Source organism: Rhagoletis zephyria, unplaced genomic scaffold, assembly GCF_001687245.7.
Source record: "Rhagoletis zephyria isolate East Lansing unplaced genomic scaffold, Rhagoletis_zephyria_1.1 Rzeph_scaffold_00971, whole genome shotgun sequence".
NCBI classification, from domain to species: domain Eukaryota; kingdom Metazoa; phylum Arthropoda; class Insecta; order Diptera; family Tephritidae; genus Rhagoletis; species Rhagoletis zephyria.
Genome location: NW_016158055.1, coordinates 30657 through 48231, shown reverse-complemented (window position 1 = coordinate 48231; position 17575 = coordinate 30657). Strand labels below are relative to the sequence as shown.

The 17575-nt window shown below is 33.1% G+C and overlaps 1 protein-coding gene across 1 annotated transcript in view; it reads left to right on the top strand.

Annotated features, from left to right (window-relative positions):
• Positions 1 to 307: 307 nt before the first annotated feature.
• Positions 308 to 17575, top strand: part of Lsd-2 (Lipid storage droplet-2) — a 36275-nt gene continuing 19007 nt past the window's right edge. Inside the window, exon 1 of the mRNA XM_017615150.1 lies at positions 308 to 914. Within this exon, the coding sequence (XP_017470639.1) occupies positions 731 to 914 (184 nt within the window). The 5' untranslated portion in view covers positions 308 to 730. The remainder of the gene's footprint in view (positions 915 to 17575) is intronic.

Genomic DNA, 17575 nt, shown 5'->3' with positions numbered 1-17575 from the left:
TTGTACAGTTATATGAATTATTATACGTGGCTAATTTGTTTTTGTGTTGTACTAGCAGGTTTTAGTTTTCCTAAATGTTGTGTTAGTTACATTTTTAATAATCTTGACATAAAGAAGATATTAAAAACTTCAATAAAATTTTGGTAGGTTGTGGTTGATTTTAGTAAGAAGTTTTAGTAGGAAAAAAAATTTGTCCGTGGCAACTCTGTTAGCGGCTGAGTCAACTGACTTGTCTGGTTGTTCAAGTGGACAATAAAGAGAAAATATGTGGGTACATATGGATGCCAACAGGCGATTGGGGAGCTATCGTAAAGAGAGCCAGCTTAGATAAGCGATAAACCAGCAGAAAAATTACATCGCTATGCGTGTGTGCCGATCGTGTTAGCAACAGCGAGCAAATGAGTATAACTCTGAGTAAAAAGTTGGGACAAGCGACGAGCGATTGCGCTGGAAGCAAATATTCGGACTGTGCTTTTCATATAATACTCGAGTACAGAGCTGGGGGCTAGTCAGAAGCGTGTCACATTCGTACGTAAGAGTATATAGCGGAAAAAAAGAATTTTTAAAATTTTCCATATTTTAATTCCACAAAAGACTGTGAATTTGTGCAATTTTTAAACAAGTGAAATAGAACTAGAATATTTTCTTTCGTAAATTGTGCCGAATAAATATTAAACGCAAGTGCAAGTAATAATAAAAACTTTGAGAAAAAATCTAAATAAAACCGAAAATGGCTACAAGTGCAGACCAGAGCAAAACTCTCGTGGCTCCCGCAAATGGCACCGTTGCCATCGAACAAGGCAAAGATGTACAGAACCTGCTGCCACATCTGGAATCGCTAGAGCGTATTATTAAATTGCCGGTTGTAGGTGCGGCCTGGGACAAAAGTCAGGATGTCTACCAAAACGTCAAAGGTATGTATGCGAGCCGGTGGAGAAGTGTAGTTACATGTATGTACATATTTATGTATACATATTTTGTCTGTGCATTGTATTGACTGGAAGTGAGATCAGTTATGCATTTTGGAATTTTAGAGTAGCAAAAAATGATACCGCTAGAAGTAATTCCTGTTAGGATTTGCGGTATCCGCTAGTGTTTTTTTTTTATATAATTCTGTCCAATCATGTACTGATGTACATGTGTATGTATGTATATATGTCCAACCTGAATATATACATATATGTATGTATGTACGAGTACATATTATATTTAATCGCAACACAAATATTCTTCTCTACTACTTGATGACTTCAGTAATATTTTTTTTTGTATAAGAGGTAATTTATTAGTGGAGGCTCATTGTTAGCATATGCATGAACATTAGACTGTGTCAAATAAAAATAATGTTTTTCTGACGATCACAAAAAAAAAATGGTAAAATTTTAGTTCTCTATCTTAATTTTTCGGTTAACGCTTGAAAAAAAAAGAATTTTCAATGAAAAAAATTGTTCCCGCTGCCTTTTTACAAAAAATTAAATATTACAAAAATCCATTGTTGCCCCTACAGTATTTTTTTTTCCATACAAAAATGTATTTCGACGATTTTTTTATATGGAAAAAAATAAGAAAAAAAATACCACACAGCAAAAACTTACTACTGCCATACCCAAACAAAAGCGTTGGGCGGAACGGTTTCTGACGTCTAGCGTTAGCGCCGAAGTGCCATACCTAAACAAAAGCGTCAACGCTACGTCAAATGCAGAAATAACACCAACAATAAGCATAGATTTGTTTGTGTGTAACACAAAAATGACAGTTTCGCCGTTTTCTGCAGCCAACTTTAATACCTAACGCCCTGTCAAAATCGGAATTTCCAACCGCTCAGCGTTGACGCCGCGTTGTTTCGGTATGCTTCATACAAATTGTATGGGCATGAGAATTTTTTGACAGCCAAACAACGCTGACGCTTTTGTTTAGGTATGGCAGTTACTTTTTGTATCGATGGAGTAACGTATTACAATACGCCTCAATACACAATTTTTCACTTTCTAGTTATCCCCTGCATTACAGGTAATACAGTGGGAAAGCGTTTTTACAATTTCTCGCTTACCTCCAATGACATACCAAGGTTAAAGTAATGTGTTCTTTAAACTAGAAGGTATGTGGTGAATTTCGAACAGTGCTACACAATTCCGGCGAACGGCGAACTCACCACAGCGAAATTTCCGCTTTCAAAATTAGAACGCCCGTCGGCATATGAAATTGAACACAGCCAAAGCGAAATGCGAAGTTCGCTCGGCGGCGTTTCGTAAATAATTCCCCCTTGCCTTATATGTATATTTGTTATCATTTCATCATTTCTAAATATGGTTTCGTTTTTCAAAATATGGTCACCTAACTTATAAGTGCGACGAAACGGTATCAGCTGTTTTCGCTACCGCTCTAATTCTGTTAAAGTAGGCGAAATAGCAGGGCGAACGGTGAACGACGGCATCGCCCAATTCGGCGAACTTCGCCGTTCGCCGGGTATTGTGTTTCAAACATTACAGTACACATTACTTTAATCTGGGCATGTCATTGGACGAGAAATTGAGAAATTGAAAAATTTTGTTTTGCGGTGTATTGTAATGTGTTACTCCATCGATACAAAAAGTAAGCGCTTACCAAAGAATCAAAGTTTTTGCGGGGCATCAAACAAAATAAAGGCCAACGTCTAAAGGTCTGATTATGCATACTTCGCATAACTTCGCACAACCATTTGTACCAATGCAATAAAAATGTTACTTAAGAAAATGTGAAGCAAAATCTAAACTCAACAGTTCTCTAAGTTTTTAAAAGTTCTGCTAATTTCTAGGTAATGGAATACATACAAAATACATACAAAGTACATACGAAATTACAGTTTGAAGTTTATGCGAAGTTGTGCGAAGTATGCATAATCAGACCATAAGTCCTAGCAATTTCAAGCCTTTGTTACTAAAATTTAAAGGACTACAAAGTTTTTGTTGTTTTTATGTGTTATATTTAATTATTTATAAAAAAGGAGTGGAAAAGGATTATTTTCATTGAAAATCCTTATTTTTGTGAGTGCCAACTGAAAAATTAAGATAGAGGGCTGAAATTTTGGCAAATTTTTTTTGCGACCGACTACGAAATTTTCATACATATGGGGCCGAAAGAAAAAAATTAGACGTTTTATTTGACGCAGTCTAATGTACAATTCGTATGCATAGATATACCTACATGTGTATGTCTGTTTGCAAGTGCGACTTTCCAACCTTCTGATTCCATCACATTTTGCTGAGTTTTTTGCACATTTCGTACATTTCTCATCCAAATGCGAATCTTAACGTCAGCCGGCACTCTCTTTCGCATGGCTTTTATGGTCAGATCGTCATTGGCTTTCGCTACGATGAGAACTGCAAATAGCCTGAAAGCCCCAGAGCAGTACGCTAGCGTCATCTACTTGAAAATTTATTCAAATAATACATATATGGTGAATATGCTTAATACACACTCGCTGAAGTAAAACAAACACATGGGCATACATATATATGTATGTATGTACATTAGGCATATGACTTTTTTAAATTAAATATCCATATGAAAATTCCATAGAAAAACATATACATACATACATATCGTTAATTAAATTCACAAATGCCCTAACAACAAATTTGTAATTTTACAGAAGTAAAAAACATTAGACTCGTAAGGAGAATATTAAAGGCAGATAGGGCTTTTTAAAAAGGGGCATGTAAGACTTGAAAATTTTTATTGAAAGTGTATTTTAATATATTCTACCAAAGTCTGAGAAAACCGCAGTTAAGAAAAAATATTGGTTTGGGGTTTGTGAATTAAGGTAACGATATGTACTTACATACATATATGAAAAATTCCAAGTCACTTGAATAAAAAAAATTAAAAATAATACATATTTTAGAATTTTGATTGCAGTCATATGTATATAATTCGATTGCCATGGAATTTTTATATACTATACATATGTATGCATGTATACGTGTTATTCCCAGTACAAATATATGTACATATATACTAGACATGGGCGTGCTAGTGATTTTGGCTCACGTTCACGCACGCTCATGTTGATAGCTTTGTAAATCACGCACACTCACGATCTGTTATATTTTTTTCTATCACGTTCACGCACGCTCACGCATGCTTACTCACGGGCATTGTTACAAAAGCTTGGCCGAACGCCTAGCAAGGGATGAACGCACTATATTTTCTTAATGTTTTTAAGTTTTAATTGTTTCTTTATAAAAATATAGTAAATTCTTTACTACACCATATACATAAATCCAAGTTTCAGATTTTGTACAACATTAAAAAAAAAATCACTCAACTTTCGTAAAAATTTCGAGCTTTTTAATTAGAAATATTTTGAGTATGCAGATTTTAAGCCCATTCAATTGCAAGTTGAAACTAGCAAAGACTTACCATTGATGTTTGGGATTTTTTTTTAAGGCGTTGTTCATTTTCTCCATATAAAAAAAAATCGTCGAACATATCGCACGTTTAATAATACAGAATTATTTCAAAATTTCAATTTTGTGGGAAAACGCAAAGAAAGTTTCATCAATTCATACAGTTGGTATACCAAAAAATACAGATGGAAATACATATATCTTCGCCATTTCTGGGAAGTTTAGTCATCGGTTAGGCTGAACATATTCTCCTTTTCAAGCTTTTTAATTGTATGATGAAATTTTCAAAAACGTAAGTCTTGAATTACATCCCTATATTATTAAACGTGCGATATTTTGTATGGAAGAAAATTACTGACATCGTCAACAAAAAAAACTTTAAACTTGCACTTTATTATAATACTAAAATTGAATGGGCTACAAACCTGCATACTCAAAATATTTCTTAAAAATATAATTAAAAAGCTGGAAATATTTATAGTCGAGGTTTTCACCAAGCAGTCGTGTACCTCTTTCTTCTAGAATTCTGCCTGACGCAGCTGGTATGTTTAAAATTTGCCTTGAAAGGCTTCTAAGAAGTGGCAAATCTTAAGCTTTCTCTCAATATTTTAAAACATCCTCACAATTTTGGTTTCCTGTAGATATTTATTAAATAAATCTGTATTTCCGCATTAATGTCTTAATTTTTGGTTGAAAATACGTATAGGTATGTGAAAATTACGAGACTGATAGGAAATCTAATTCACGCATGCTCACGTCAGCAAAAATTTCAGTCACGCACGAACACGAAAATAAAAACACTTTTCCATGTCCCGAAATCCCGGGATTACAGCTCCGGGATCCCGAGATTTTTACTGATTCATTTACAGAATGAAAGAGATATTGAAAACGAAAAACAGAATTCATTTGACGTGAAACACGAGAAATACAGAACACAAAAATTTGGATTCAAAGTGAACTTGAGCCATTTTCACTTGGAAGTGAATTTCAGGACTTGCCTGAATAACTGTACTTGTTCAAGTATTTTGTGCAAGAACTGTGTAATAACGAAAAATCTGGTAGCAATTGAAAACACAACAAGCTTTTACAGTGTGGCAGAGTTGTTCTTCATTTTACTTTGAGTAAATATTTTCGACAAGTAATATAGATATTTTATTCTCTTTTACTAAGTGGCATTATGCTCCCCTAAGACCGAATGTGGTGACAATGAATCTGTGATGTTTGAAAAAGGCGAACCTACTGTAAAATGCAAAAAAGTTGAAGTCAAAATCCCGAAAAATCTCGGGATCCCGAGATAAGAATTTTTACATCCCGAAATCCCGGGATTGTTAAAATGCTTCGGGATTGAATGCCCTACTCCTCACTAAGCACATAGGTATGTATTTCAGCAATCATAAGAAGTTTGGTTTGTACCATATAAACCATATGTAAACATAAATAACCATATAAAGGCATCCGCGAAATAAATTTTAAAAGAACTCAACATTTTAGAGCTCTTACCTTCATTTTTAAAGCTAAGGCTATTTCGATTATTCAAAAAAGACACAAGTGATGTACAATTACTCGTACACCATGCATCATATTTTGTGAAAATTTCTTGAGTAGTTTCCGGGTTAGAATATAATATGCATTTCTTTTTTCTGCATTTTGGGAGTAATTAGGTTTTTAGTTAGGGAAGTCTAAATACATATATATATAAATGGCATACACATACAATGACCTTATTATTTTAAGAGGCCCTAAGTGAAACTTTTTTATCGTGTTTTTAGTACCGTCGTTTGATTTCAAATTGACCTCTTATACACTGAGCGAAAGTACAATAGCTTTTTCTACCAAGTTATTGTTTGGTTTTTTCGTGGTAAGTATACCGATTGTAAAAAATTTAATTCAGGTTGAACATTTGAAAACCAATGCATTGTTGATATTAACCAAAAATCACGTTGATTCCTTTTCAAGTTTGAATTTGGTAATGTTAATCAATTTTTGGTTAATTTTTTTCTCAGTGTACGAAAATTTTTAGTCATATCTCAAAAGAACAGTATTTGTTAATACATTGAGAACAGTTTGAAAGCATTTCTCGCTTCTCTTGAAAAATTTTAAAACTATGGCTCATTTAGGGACACGAATTTAGATACGATACGATACCATATCGATACTTTTGGCATTCGATACCGATTTTTTCTACTCGATAGTTTTAAAACGATATTTTTTGGAATCGAGCACCAGAACCCTAGTATCGTATCGAATGTCATAAACTCACATTACAACACTGAGGGAAAAAAAATTTAGAATTAAAAAAAAACGTGCTAAATTGAAAAAAATACGCATATGAAAGAGCACCAACCCAACTCGTTTTAAATTTGAGTATATACGTTATAAAATATGTGGTTGTGAAGTGCACAGATACTTTTTCGTAATTAAGAAGAGAAAAAATTAATTTTATGTTCCGTCTGATGGGAATTGAACCCGGACCCTCTTGGCCGCAACTAATTGTATCAAGCGTCTTTGCACACTCAGCTACAGCCATACATGTAAAGGTGTTTTCAAATGTTGAGTTTGAATCAACATCACAGCGCGAGATTAGTGCATTACTGTTCTTTACGAATAATGCGTACTAACGGACCAACAATATTTTTGAAATACAACCCCAAACTATTATTGACCGACCACTGTGATTCACAGTTTGNATTTTGTTGAAATATGAACAGATACTGTTCTTTACGCATAATGCGTACTAACGGACCAACAATATTTTTGAAATACAACCCCAAACTATTATTGACCGACCACTGTGATTCACAGTTTGCCTTACATGATGCGCTTAGGCTTAATTTGGGTATTTGATCCAATACCATGCCCGGCCATCTGATTTAAAGCGATTAATTTAGTCTTGTCAGACCAACTAACCTTCAATTAAATCTTATAAATGTGTTTCTTTATTGCATTCTGTAAGGGCTAACATATCCCAATAGGCAACGGTCCGGTTTTCGTGCGATCCGGCAAAAGGCTACCACTCTCGCACATGTATTTTGATCAAAATGGTTTTTTCTTCTTTTATTATGCCTTTGCGTTCAATTTGACAATTCTTCGCCTCGCTGTCTACTGATTTGCATTCAATTTTAATACCTTAAGCTCTTCTGTAATAGAGGCTGCAGCGCTACTTGCTGCTAAGTTCAGAAGATATCGGACCGTAATATTTTTTGGCAGACTTCCTTTGTCCTTAACAACATTTTAGGCTATATTTTTTCTCAGTCTTAACATTTTCACGTGGCGAGCTCCATAATTTTTTGCCACTTTTCCTACGGTCCCGTGTTCCGCAGTAAATCTATTATTTACATTTATGTTTCCTGATTAACCATATTATTTACTGGTAATCACTTCATGAATAAATTACAATACAGAAAAAAGCCATCTGACTTTCAACTAAGTAAAAGATAACTGTAAAATGCAAAACTGAGAGTGAGTACAAAACTGTAACATTGGCTTTAATTTACATTTTTGCCTGCTGGTTTAATTATTGTTGTTGGATTGACTTCAAATCTTTATGAGAGAGGGGTAGGGGTGTACCAGNATAACTGTAAAATGCAAAACTGAGAGTGAGTACAAAACTGTAACATTGGCTTTAATTTACATTTTTGCCTGCTGGTTTAATTATTGTTGTTGGATTGACTTCAAATCTTTATGAGAGAGGGGTAGGGGTGTACCAGTAAGAATATACAACAAAAGTGTGAAAGTCGTTAGAAGTTGGAAAGATAGCGGTGGCTGAAATAAAAAGTGTTACGCCATGTTACAGTTTTGCTCGTCACTGTATACCTTCTTAATTACATATTAAAAAGCATCCGAGACGTGCAAAACGCCATCCGTGTAGTGAAAAATGCTTCATTTTAGTACGGGAGTATTTGAATTGAACATTTCCATTATATGTACGTATTGTATGTATAATGGAAAAATCGATTTGGTTAAGACTTTTCACTTGATTTAAATACGAACATTTTTAAACGGTAATTAATGTTTAAGTCAACACAAAGGTGGTGCCTACAGTTTTATGTCGACTCTGAACGGCGATTGTATTTTATGGGAAGCTGTTTTTCATTTTCAAGGGTTGCGCACTTCTAACCTGGGGTGTAGCGGCCTATATGCGAAACCTATATTCAGATAAATTTTTTGGATTTTGGTATCGATATTTGGAATATCGAGTCTTTTTATTCCGATATTAATGGGTACCCGATATTTTTAAAGCGATACTTTAAATGAGTACCATATCGATACTTTCGGTTCGATATCGTGTCCCTAGGCTCATTGCCGTTTGCAATGTTTTTTATTTTGTAAGCTTACAATCTCCTGCTTACTTACTCTTCTGAGGTAGTCCTCAACACTTCTTGACCGCCTTAATGCTTTATAAAAGCTACTAGCAAAACAACAGTAATCAGTAAACGCTGCTAAATTGAACCCAATTGAAGTCAATTACAGGCGGGCAAAATGCAAAAACAACTACATGCCTATCTTTCATTCGATCAGATGTACAAAAGTATATACATATATGTATAAGTAAATATGAATAATTTGAGGGAATTGAAATTTAATTCAAAGCAGCGTAAAATATACGCAAACGCACGTTTGTACTTTAGGTTTAATTTTTCATATTGGAGGAAGTGTCTTTAATTTTGCCACGTTTATTTCGAATTGAATTGCCAATATTAATTGTTGATTTTGCATATTTTGTTGCCTGGACGCTGTACATACATATGCATATAAATATATATGTACCTACCCAATAAAGATTGGGCTTGGTTAACAATTTGAAAACGATTGGAAAACGAATCTTTTTTTCGAGTCCCACCTTCGATAACAATTGTGAATAGGTTAGTATATTCGAGAACTAGGCCGTTATCCAGCAAAGCGGAACCTTCGTTATGCAATGTATTTTCTCTTCGTTATGAATTCGAAATCCAGCCCATTATCGGTTTGAAATTTATATGAGAGAGAGTGATTGTCTTATACACTTAAGGCCGATCCCCATAGAACTTTCGCGTTGGCTTTGGCGTTGGCGTTAGTTTGACAGAACGCACGTTAAAAGTATGCTTGCTACAATGAACGCTTGGCAGCGAATGCTTTGAGCACTAGATTTACATACTAACGACAGATAAATTAATATTTAATATCAATAATTTCATGAAAAATGATATTTCTTACCTACATTTGATTAAGAATTAAAAATATTTCACATAATTTTATTTATTTGCAACAGCTGATTGACAACGCGCGTAAAAAGATGAGAGATGCCCATCTTTTTGTGTGCGGCCTTTAGGTCTCTTTTTATGCGGATTTCAATTTATGCGGTTTTTCAAACCTTTTTTTCGCTGCAGCGATTTTGTTTTTTGAGAGTTGTTATTACTTTTTTCAGCGTGTAAGAGACAATACTTCTGATAAATAATTTGTCTTTGTATTCTTTGTCATTGTCATTGTATTCTTTGTATTGTGATATTTTTTTGTTTTTGAAGCACAGATACAATTTTATTTATTTCATTTATGTTCAGTTTTACATGGAATAATAAGTGTTGAAATGAAGAAATAAATTGTTTTTTTCTTTTGCTTAATATTGCCTCACTGGATTTTTTTATGCGGTCTTTTGGAATTTTTTACATGGAGTATCTGAATTTGTGCGGTTTTTGAAAATGCTGGAACGCATCCCCTGTTTTTGTATGTAAGTAAAGAACTTTTTTATGCGGATTTTTTTTATGTGGCTCCCTGAGGAACGCATGTACTGCATAAAAAAACACCTAAGTGTATTTCCCTTCGAGAATGAGCTGGATTTCACTTTCTCTCTTGTTCCTACAGTTTTCATTTTTTTTTTGAACCCATCTCGAGGATATTTCCAATATAGGAACAACGTTGTAAAACTAATGTTGGTTATGAGTTCGTTCTCAGTTCGATATGCATATTGGATATCGAAGGTAATTTTTGAACGTTTGCCACAGTGTTTATTGGGTACATACATTCGTATGTATGTATGTAGATAAGAGTGTACGAGTTTGTATAGCCATATGTACATAAATGTATGCATAGATACATATTTATGAATAGCAAATGAAAATATTGTTCAAGTAATTTAGTTCGAAACCGGCAAAATCTGAATACAATTTTATTTCTGCTCTTCGTATCTACTCGCCATTTACTAATCTTGGCTTAAGCGCTTCTGACTACAAACTGGTCAAATAATTCATATGTAGTAATATCGCTGCATACCCGAAATTTTTCTAAAAATTCTATATAGGAAGTTTAAAGTTTTTGGGTGCAAATGTTAAAGTTTGTTGAGTTTTCATAATTTTGTACGAAGTTTGAAATGTGGATTTATGTGGCGCTGGTTAGGTAAAGTGCTAGACTTTTCTAAAAAAATCTAAACATTAAATAAACAAAAGAAAAAAAATAGCCAAAACTAGTTAAAATGTCACTTGACTTAATCAGCTGACCACAAGGGTATACAGCTATGGATAAATAGCGCACGTTTGCCTAAAATGCCGAAGCAATTGATAAGTAGTAATAAGTTAATATTTATTTCGAAAATATGGTCTTATATGTATCGTTAACTTTTTACACACGTCCCACAATATCGATTCGTTTTTTTTTTACGGTTGTATGTGCATGAGAAATTTTTGACAGCAAATGGCCGGCGTGGGTGAATATTAGGTTAGCCTGTAATTCAACCATTATACAAAATTTATATTATAATTCATGAATAGCTGTTAGTAGCTGAAAAACTGTACCTCCTCTAAACACTAAAATGTAATTAATCGATTGAAATATTCCTCTGCCTCGATGTATTTTGAAATTAAAGATGTATGGGAATTCAAAAATAATTGTTATTTTCGTAAAATCTTTAATAAGTAATAATGAAACTTTACTTTCATTCATTTCTGAGTGCTTTCCTACCATTACGAGTATGTGTGATAATGAAAAAACGTAATACTTTTTTTTGTTAAAAAAACAAAACATTTACCTATTGTAAAGAAAATTTATTACTTTAGAGATAAACCTAATTTATACTTAGAAAGTAAGGTGATTTCATAAAAAGAAGGTGGTTTCCAAAGTGAGGTGAAAAACTTCAATTGAAAAGATGGTGAAAGCATTGCTTTGAACCGCTGTTTTACTATTTTGTCAACCAAAACGAAAATTTTGGAAAAAATTTCGCTTACGTTAGGGCTCGATATTTGCAGAGACTTGAAATTCTTGTGACAAACAAAACTGAAAGCAATTCAATAGTTTCAATGCCCAAGTTTATAAAAACCAGTGCAGAAACATGTTTGTATACATATGTACATATGCATGTGTGTATAACGCACATGTAATCCGTGCAATTATAGTCACGTCGCTACGGTATTAAATAAGTCAACCAACCAGTCGTTTCTAACGAGTGATTAATGTTTGATCATACGATTTTTAGTAAACACAAAATTATACACTATAATAAAATGTGTACATAAGTATACATATTGTATAGGTACAAATATACTGTTTATACACCAAATCAGTACCCAGTTGTGTTTATAATTTGTTTAACAATATTTTTATATTTTTTCCCATGTCTAATGAGAATAAAGCTGGTCCGTGCAAAGTCCGAAAGTTAAAATCTACGTACGCACGTATGTACAAATGTACACACAATCGACCGTACTACAGTAAAACCCGCTTAAGTACCTCACGAAAAATGTCAGCTTTTTGAGGTACAGTGAAACCCGCTTAAGTACCTAACCCGCTTAAGTAACCAACATCTTTGGGAAATGTGAATTTTCGAATGTAATTGGAACAAAGTACCTCCCCGCTCATTTACCCAACCCGCCTAAGTACCTAAATTTTTCGTACCCCATTTACCATTTTACTTATAATTTTCACCTTTTAAGTGCTCTCTTAAAATTCCTTAAAATATTTACATATTTTGAATCTCAGTGGCAGCGTTACACACCTTCAGCAAAAAAATTATAAAAAATCAACGCTAATTTTTAGCCACTTGAAACTTGCACATTATTAGACTAAAATTTAATTGGCTATAAAACTGTATACTCAAAAAACACATCTGAGAAAACAAATTTTAAAATCTTAAGCTTAGGTTTACATGGTATTTGTTGTTGTTAGGGAAGGAACTGTATTTTAATTGTAAGATCTTAAATAAATACGTATATTTACTTCATTAAATGTTGATGTTTTATTCAAGGATTTACATATTTATGTAAGTTAACAAAAAGATGTAACTACATCAATAATTATGTTCGCTTAAGTACCCGCATCGAGGTACTTAAGCGGGTTCTTTTAAGTACCCAACCCGCCTAAGTACCTCAAAAAGCTGACACTTTTCTTACTTAAGCGGGTTTTACTGTACTTAGGCGGGTTGGGTACTTAAAAGAACCCGCTTAAGTACCTCGATGCAGGTACTTAAGCGAACATAATTACTGATGTAGTTACATCTTCTTGTTAACTTAGGTACATAAATACTTGAATAAGAACATTTAATGAATTATACATAGTTTAAAATCAAAATCGTAGCATTATTTAAACACATAAACAAGTAAAGAAAAACTTTATTAAAAAAATATTTATTTCAATGGTATGTCATTTTTACAAGAATTAAATTGTTTAAAAAGTCAAAGTTGGACATATCATTTTGTACCAAGGTGCAGTTATATACTTTGAAATAAGGTCTTTCGATTGGTGTTTTTAGATATCTCCTTTAGTTTCCGAGATCATGACTAAAATTGTTTCGATAATTTAGTAAAAATTTAGTTAGTGATGCAGTCATATTAAACTAATCAATATCTTAAAAATGGCGTTCTCCATTTTAGGATATCTCCTTTAGTTTCCGAGATATTGAGTAAAAAGTGTCGTTAATTTGGTAGAAATTTTGATCACATTTTGTTGTATTTCATACAAAGTGGCTGCCAAATTGTTGACAAAGGACGCAAGGAAGGGCACTAGGCTCGCATGTTCGTTCCAGTCGGATGTGCTCAGTCCTGCTACGCATGCTAGGGTTTGCCACGTCTTGTTTAAAATGAATGTCCTTTTTTGACACTATTTATTTATATCTTAGATACAGAAACGACTTACAATTTAGCACTCATGAATCAAAATAACTGAGAAATTTGGCATGCCTTCTAGCTGCATTTTGTAGCTGGTCTTGCAATTGAGCAGAGCGCCTTTGAGGTTCGAACGGCCTAGGTACCAATCCGCGCCTACGCTTCTTGTGCACGGATTTCGAGGCCGCACTGCCTGGACGGCTGGAACGGCCTGGGTTCCAGTCCGTGCCTTCGCTTTACTTCGTGATTATTATGTTTAAGAGGCGGTCTGAAGTTTCCAGGCCGCACGCACTGACTTGGCGGTTGGAACGACCTTACTATGTATGTGTGCAGTTTTGTGTTTATTTAATTTTACCTTCTTGTTTGGCCTTTATAAAAACATTCGAATAGCCTTTTGCGTGCTTTGTACAGACACATATTTACAAATCAGCATGTGCTAATAAATGCGTGTTCCCAAATACTTACAATCACGTACAGAACGAACATACTATGTATGGATGACACATGAAAGAAAAAAAGTTTACCGTGTGTCAGTTTTATTTAAACCCTTATGTCCAGCCAAAATTTTGGGTGTAAAAAAATGTTTTTAGGCACCCGCTAAAAACCGCTAAATGGCGTTTTTCCCATAACTTTCTTATTTTATATCCGATTTTTAAAATTGTTATGTCGCTGAAAAGGTCTCGCTCAAGACTATAATTGGCCATTAACTAGTTATGGCCTTCAAAACCGTTTTAATTCATACCTTCACTAATTTTTTAATTACTATCCCTTGATTTTTATTTTTATATTATAAATCTAAAGCTCTCAAAAAACAATGACAACCTTGCTAAAAATTTATAATTATTCAATTATAGTCCTGAGCGAGGCCTTATCGGTGACATAAAAATTAACAAAATCGGATGGCTACTAAGAAAGTTATAGCAAAAACAATTTTTTACACCCAAAATTTTTTCTTGACATAAGTATTTAAATAAAACTGACACACGCTAAACTATTTTCGTGATACGCCTTAATGTACATACCGCGGTGGAAAAATAAGTAGGACTGTCCTTTTTAACAAATTTTGCCTATTTTTCTTTTGTTTTTTAATATTCATTATTTTTTTCTTAAAGTATATCTAATTATCTAACAAAAGCTATATAAATTCTAAACTATCTAAATTTTCAACTTTTTAATCAGATGTAGAATTTTTTTGAGTGTGTAGTTTTATAGCCCATTAAGTTCTAGTATAATAAAGAATAGGCCTTAAATTGCTAAAGCATCGCGTTGATTTTTGGTAATTTTTTCACGCATTTTCTTCCATACAAAGTAAGTTCGACTATTTTTTTGTATGCAAAAAATGCGTAATACCTATGTACATTCAGAAAAAAATATAAAAAATCAACGCGATTTTTCAATAACTTAAAACTTGAACTTTATTATATCAGAATTTAATGGGCTATAAAACTGCATACTCAAAATCCTGCAAAATCTGAGTTGAAAATTTAGATACAATTTTGCAGAATTTTTATAGTCTTTGCACAAAGTGTGAAATATGAATATATACGGTTTTTGTTAAATAATGAGCTATACTTTTATAAAAAATAAAAGTATTGAATAAAAAAGGGAAATAAGCAAAATATGTTAAAATGTCGCTTCCCTATTTATTTTTCCATTACTGTATATACTCGTATGTCTGAAAATGATGGTTTTTCATTTCGATTTTATACATTTATATTTATATACTCGTACATATGTACATATGCACATTATTCATTATGCTAATTTTGCCACATACAAAATGAACTTTGGACTGTTTTTTGCCACGATTCGCTTGCGATTAATATTCACCACAAAAACATGCATACATATGAAAACTCGTATACAAATACATACATACCTCTATTAGGATGGGTCATTTCCACAGGAGCCATGAGTTAAAAATAAAATTCAAGCAATGCCAGTTTTTAAAATACATAAGTAGACATGTGCGTTTTTCTAAAATTAAATATACCTGTGAGAGGATGAGGATTGTCGAAAAATTGTAATTGATTGGTAAAACAGGAAATTCTGAAAACAAACGTTTTATACAAGCGCAATAAACAGGTGAAGTAATAGAACAGCTTTCTCTCTTTATTTTCAGACATTCGGCTGGTTTATAGTCAAATTTTATAGGAAAATTTTCAAATAAGGCAGTGTCAAAATCTTTCTTCTCGCTCTAATTACTTCACCTGGTACAAATAATGCCACCATGCGTTTTATACTGAAAGAAATTAATACTAACATACAGTCGTCGAGTTTTAACATATTATTTTTTTGCATCTAGTTTTGGTTATTTTGTTATAAAAATTTAGTTAATTCTTTAACAAAACCAAATTTCAAACTTTGAGATTTTTTAATTAGATTTCCTAGAAAGATTCTGAGTATACAGTTTTGTAGCGCATTGAATTCTAGTAGAATAAAGTACAAGCTTCAAATAGCTAAAAATTACGGTTGACTTTTTAGAATTTTTTGATTCCATTTGCTCCATATAACGAAAACACACAATTTATTTTTATATGGAAGAAAACCGCAACATCTTCGACAAAGCTATTATGTAAGTAGCTTATAAGGGTTTATCCTACATAAAAAGATGCCCCCCAAAAAAATTTCAGAATAAATTCGAAGAGTATAGCTGAAGCGATTTACGAAGATCAATTTATACAGAAGTCCGCTAAAAAAAACTTCCGGGGAAGTATGAACATTGCTGTTTATTTATTCATTCATATCTTTGGTCAAAAAAATAAAGATTTCATGCTTGGAAATTAGTTTCTTTGTGGAATATCATAATGTAAATGTAATTTTTTGCTACATTATTTTTTGAAATTTTTATGCCATATAAATCAACCTAACTTAATACAATATTGATAATACATAGTCACAATACGTCGGCCGCTGTGGTGTAGTGGTAAGCAGTGCGCGCTTTCACTCACCAGCAACTGGGTTCAAGCCCTGGTCAAAGCAGCATCGCAAAAAATTTAGAAAAAGGTTTTTCTTAACAGCGGTCGTCCCTCGGCAGGCAATGGCAAACCTCCGAGTGTATTTCTGCCATGAAAAACAGCTTCTCATAAAAATACAATCGTCGTTCGGAGTCGGCGTAAAACTGTAGGTCCCTCCGCTTTGTGTGACAATATCAAGGCGCACGCCACAAGTTGGAGGAGAAGCTCGGCCAAACACTAACATATGTGTAAGCGCCAATCTATTATTATTATTATTATTATTAGTCACAATACATGTTTGCATTGGCTTTCGTGTAAGTGACATACAAAAATAATGTTATTTATTTCGGCTGACTACGCAGATAAAAAGTTACTTTTTCCGTTTTCTTATAATTTTTTTAATTTGAATTAGTTTTTTGCTAAAGCATTAAATTTTATTTTTTATGTAGATTTTTGGAGTTTTTATATCTTTTTCTAACATTCGTTGAAATATTTTTGACGTCAATTAGTCAGCTTAATTGGAAAATAAACTTAAAGCGTCCAACCAGTTTTCATCAAATGATTTATTAAAATATTTTGCTCGTAAAAGTGTGATATTAAAACCGAGCAGAAAATTTAACGATGGAATAAATTTTCTTGTTGCAGGTGTCTAACGCATATGTACATATGTATGCATGTATGTATGTGCATACTTACATATGCACTTAAATGCGTTTATGAATCCAAGGAACCCTCATCTCCGATATCTATATACTACATATGCCCATATATGTATGTATATGTTATGTATAAATATGTACAGATATAGCAGTGTAAACCTGCTAAGCTTTCTTGAGGCCTAAAAGTTTGCTTACGAAATCTCTAGAATAACAGTGACACGAGCTTATGAATATTCCTACTGGGAATTTGCCCTTTAAAGCATGATCCTATTACATAAAAAATAGCAATTTATAGATTTACAGCTCATACCTACTCGTATAAATTGTGGCCTTTTGCTATCGTAAACAATATTCTATAATAAGTACTCAACACGTTATGAAATACATCTGGAAAGTTCTCTTTGTAGTGGTGAAGAGTTATCGCTTATTTCACCGGTAACAGTTGATTTGACAGAGCGCCAATGATAAACAAATTGCGAAAAAAATGCACAAGAGACTCTTGAAAT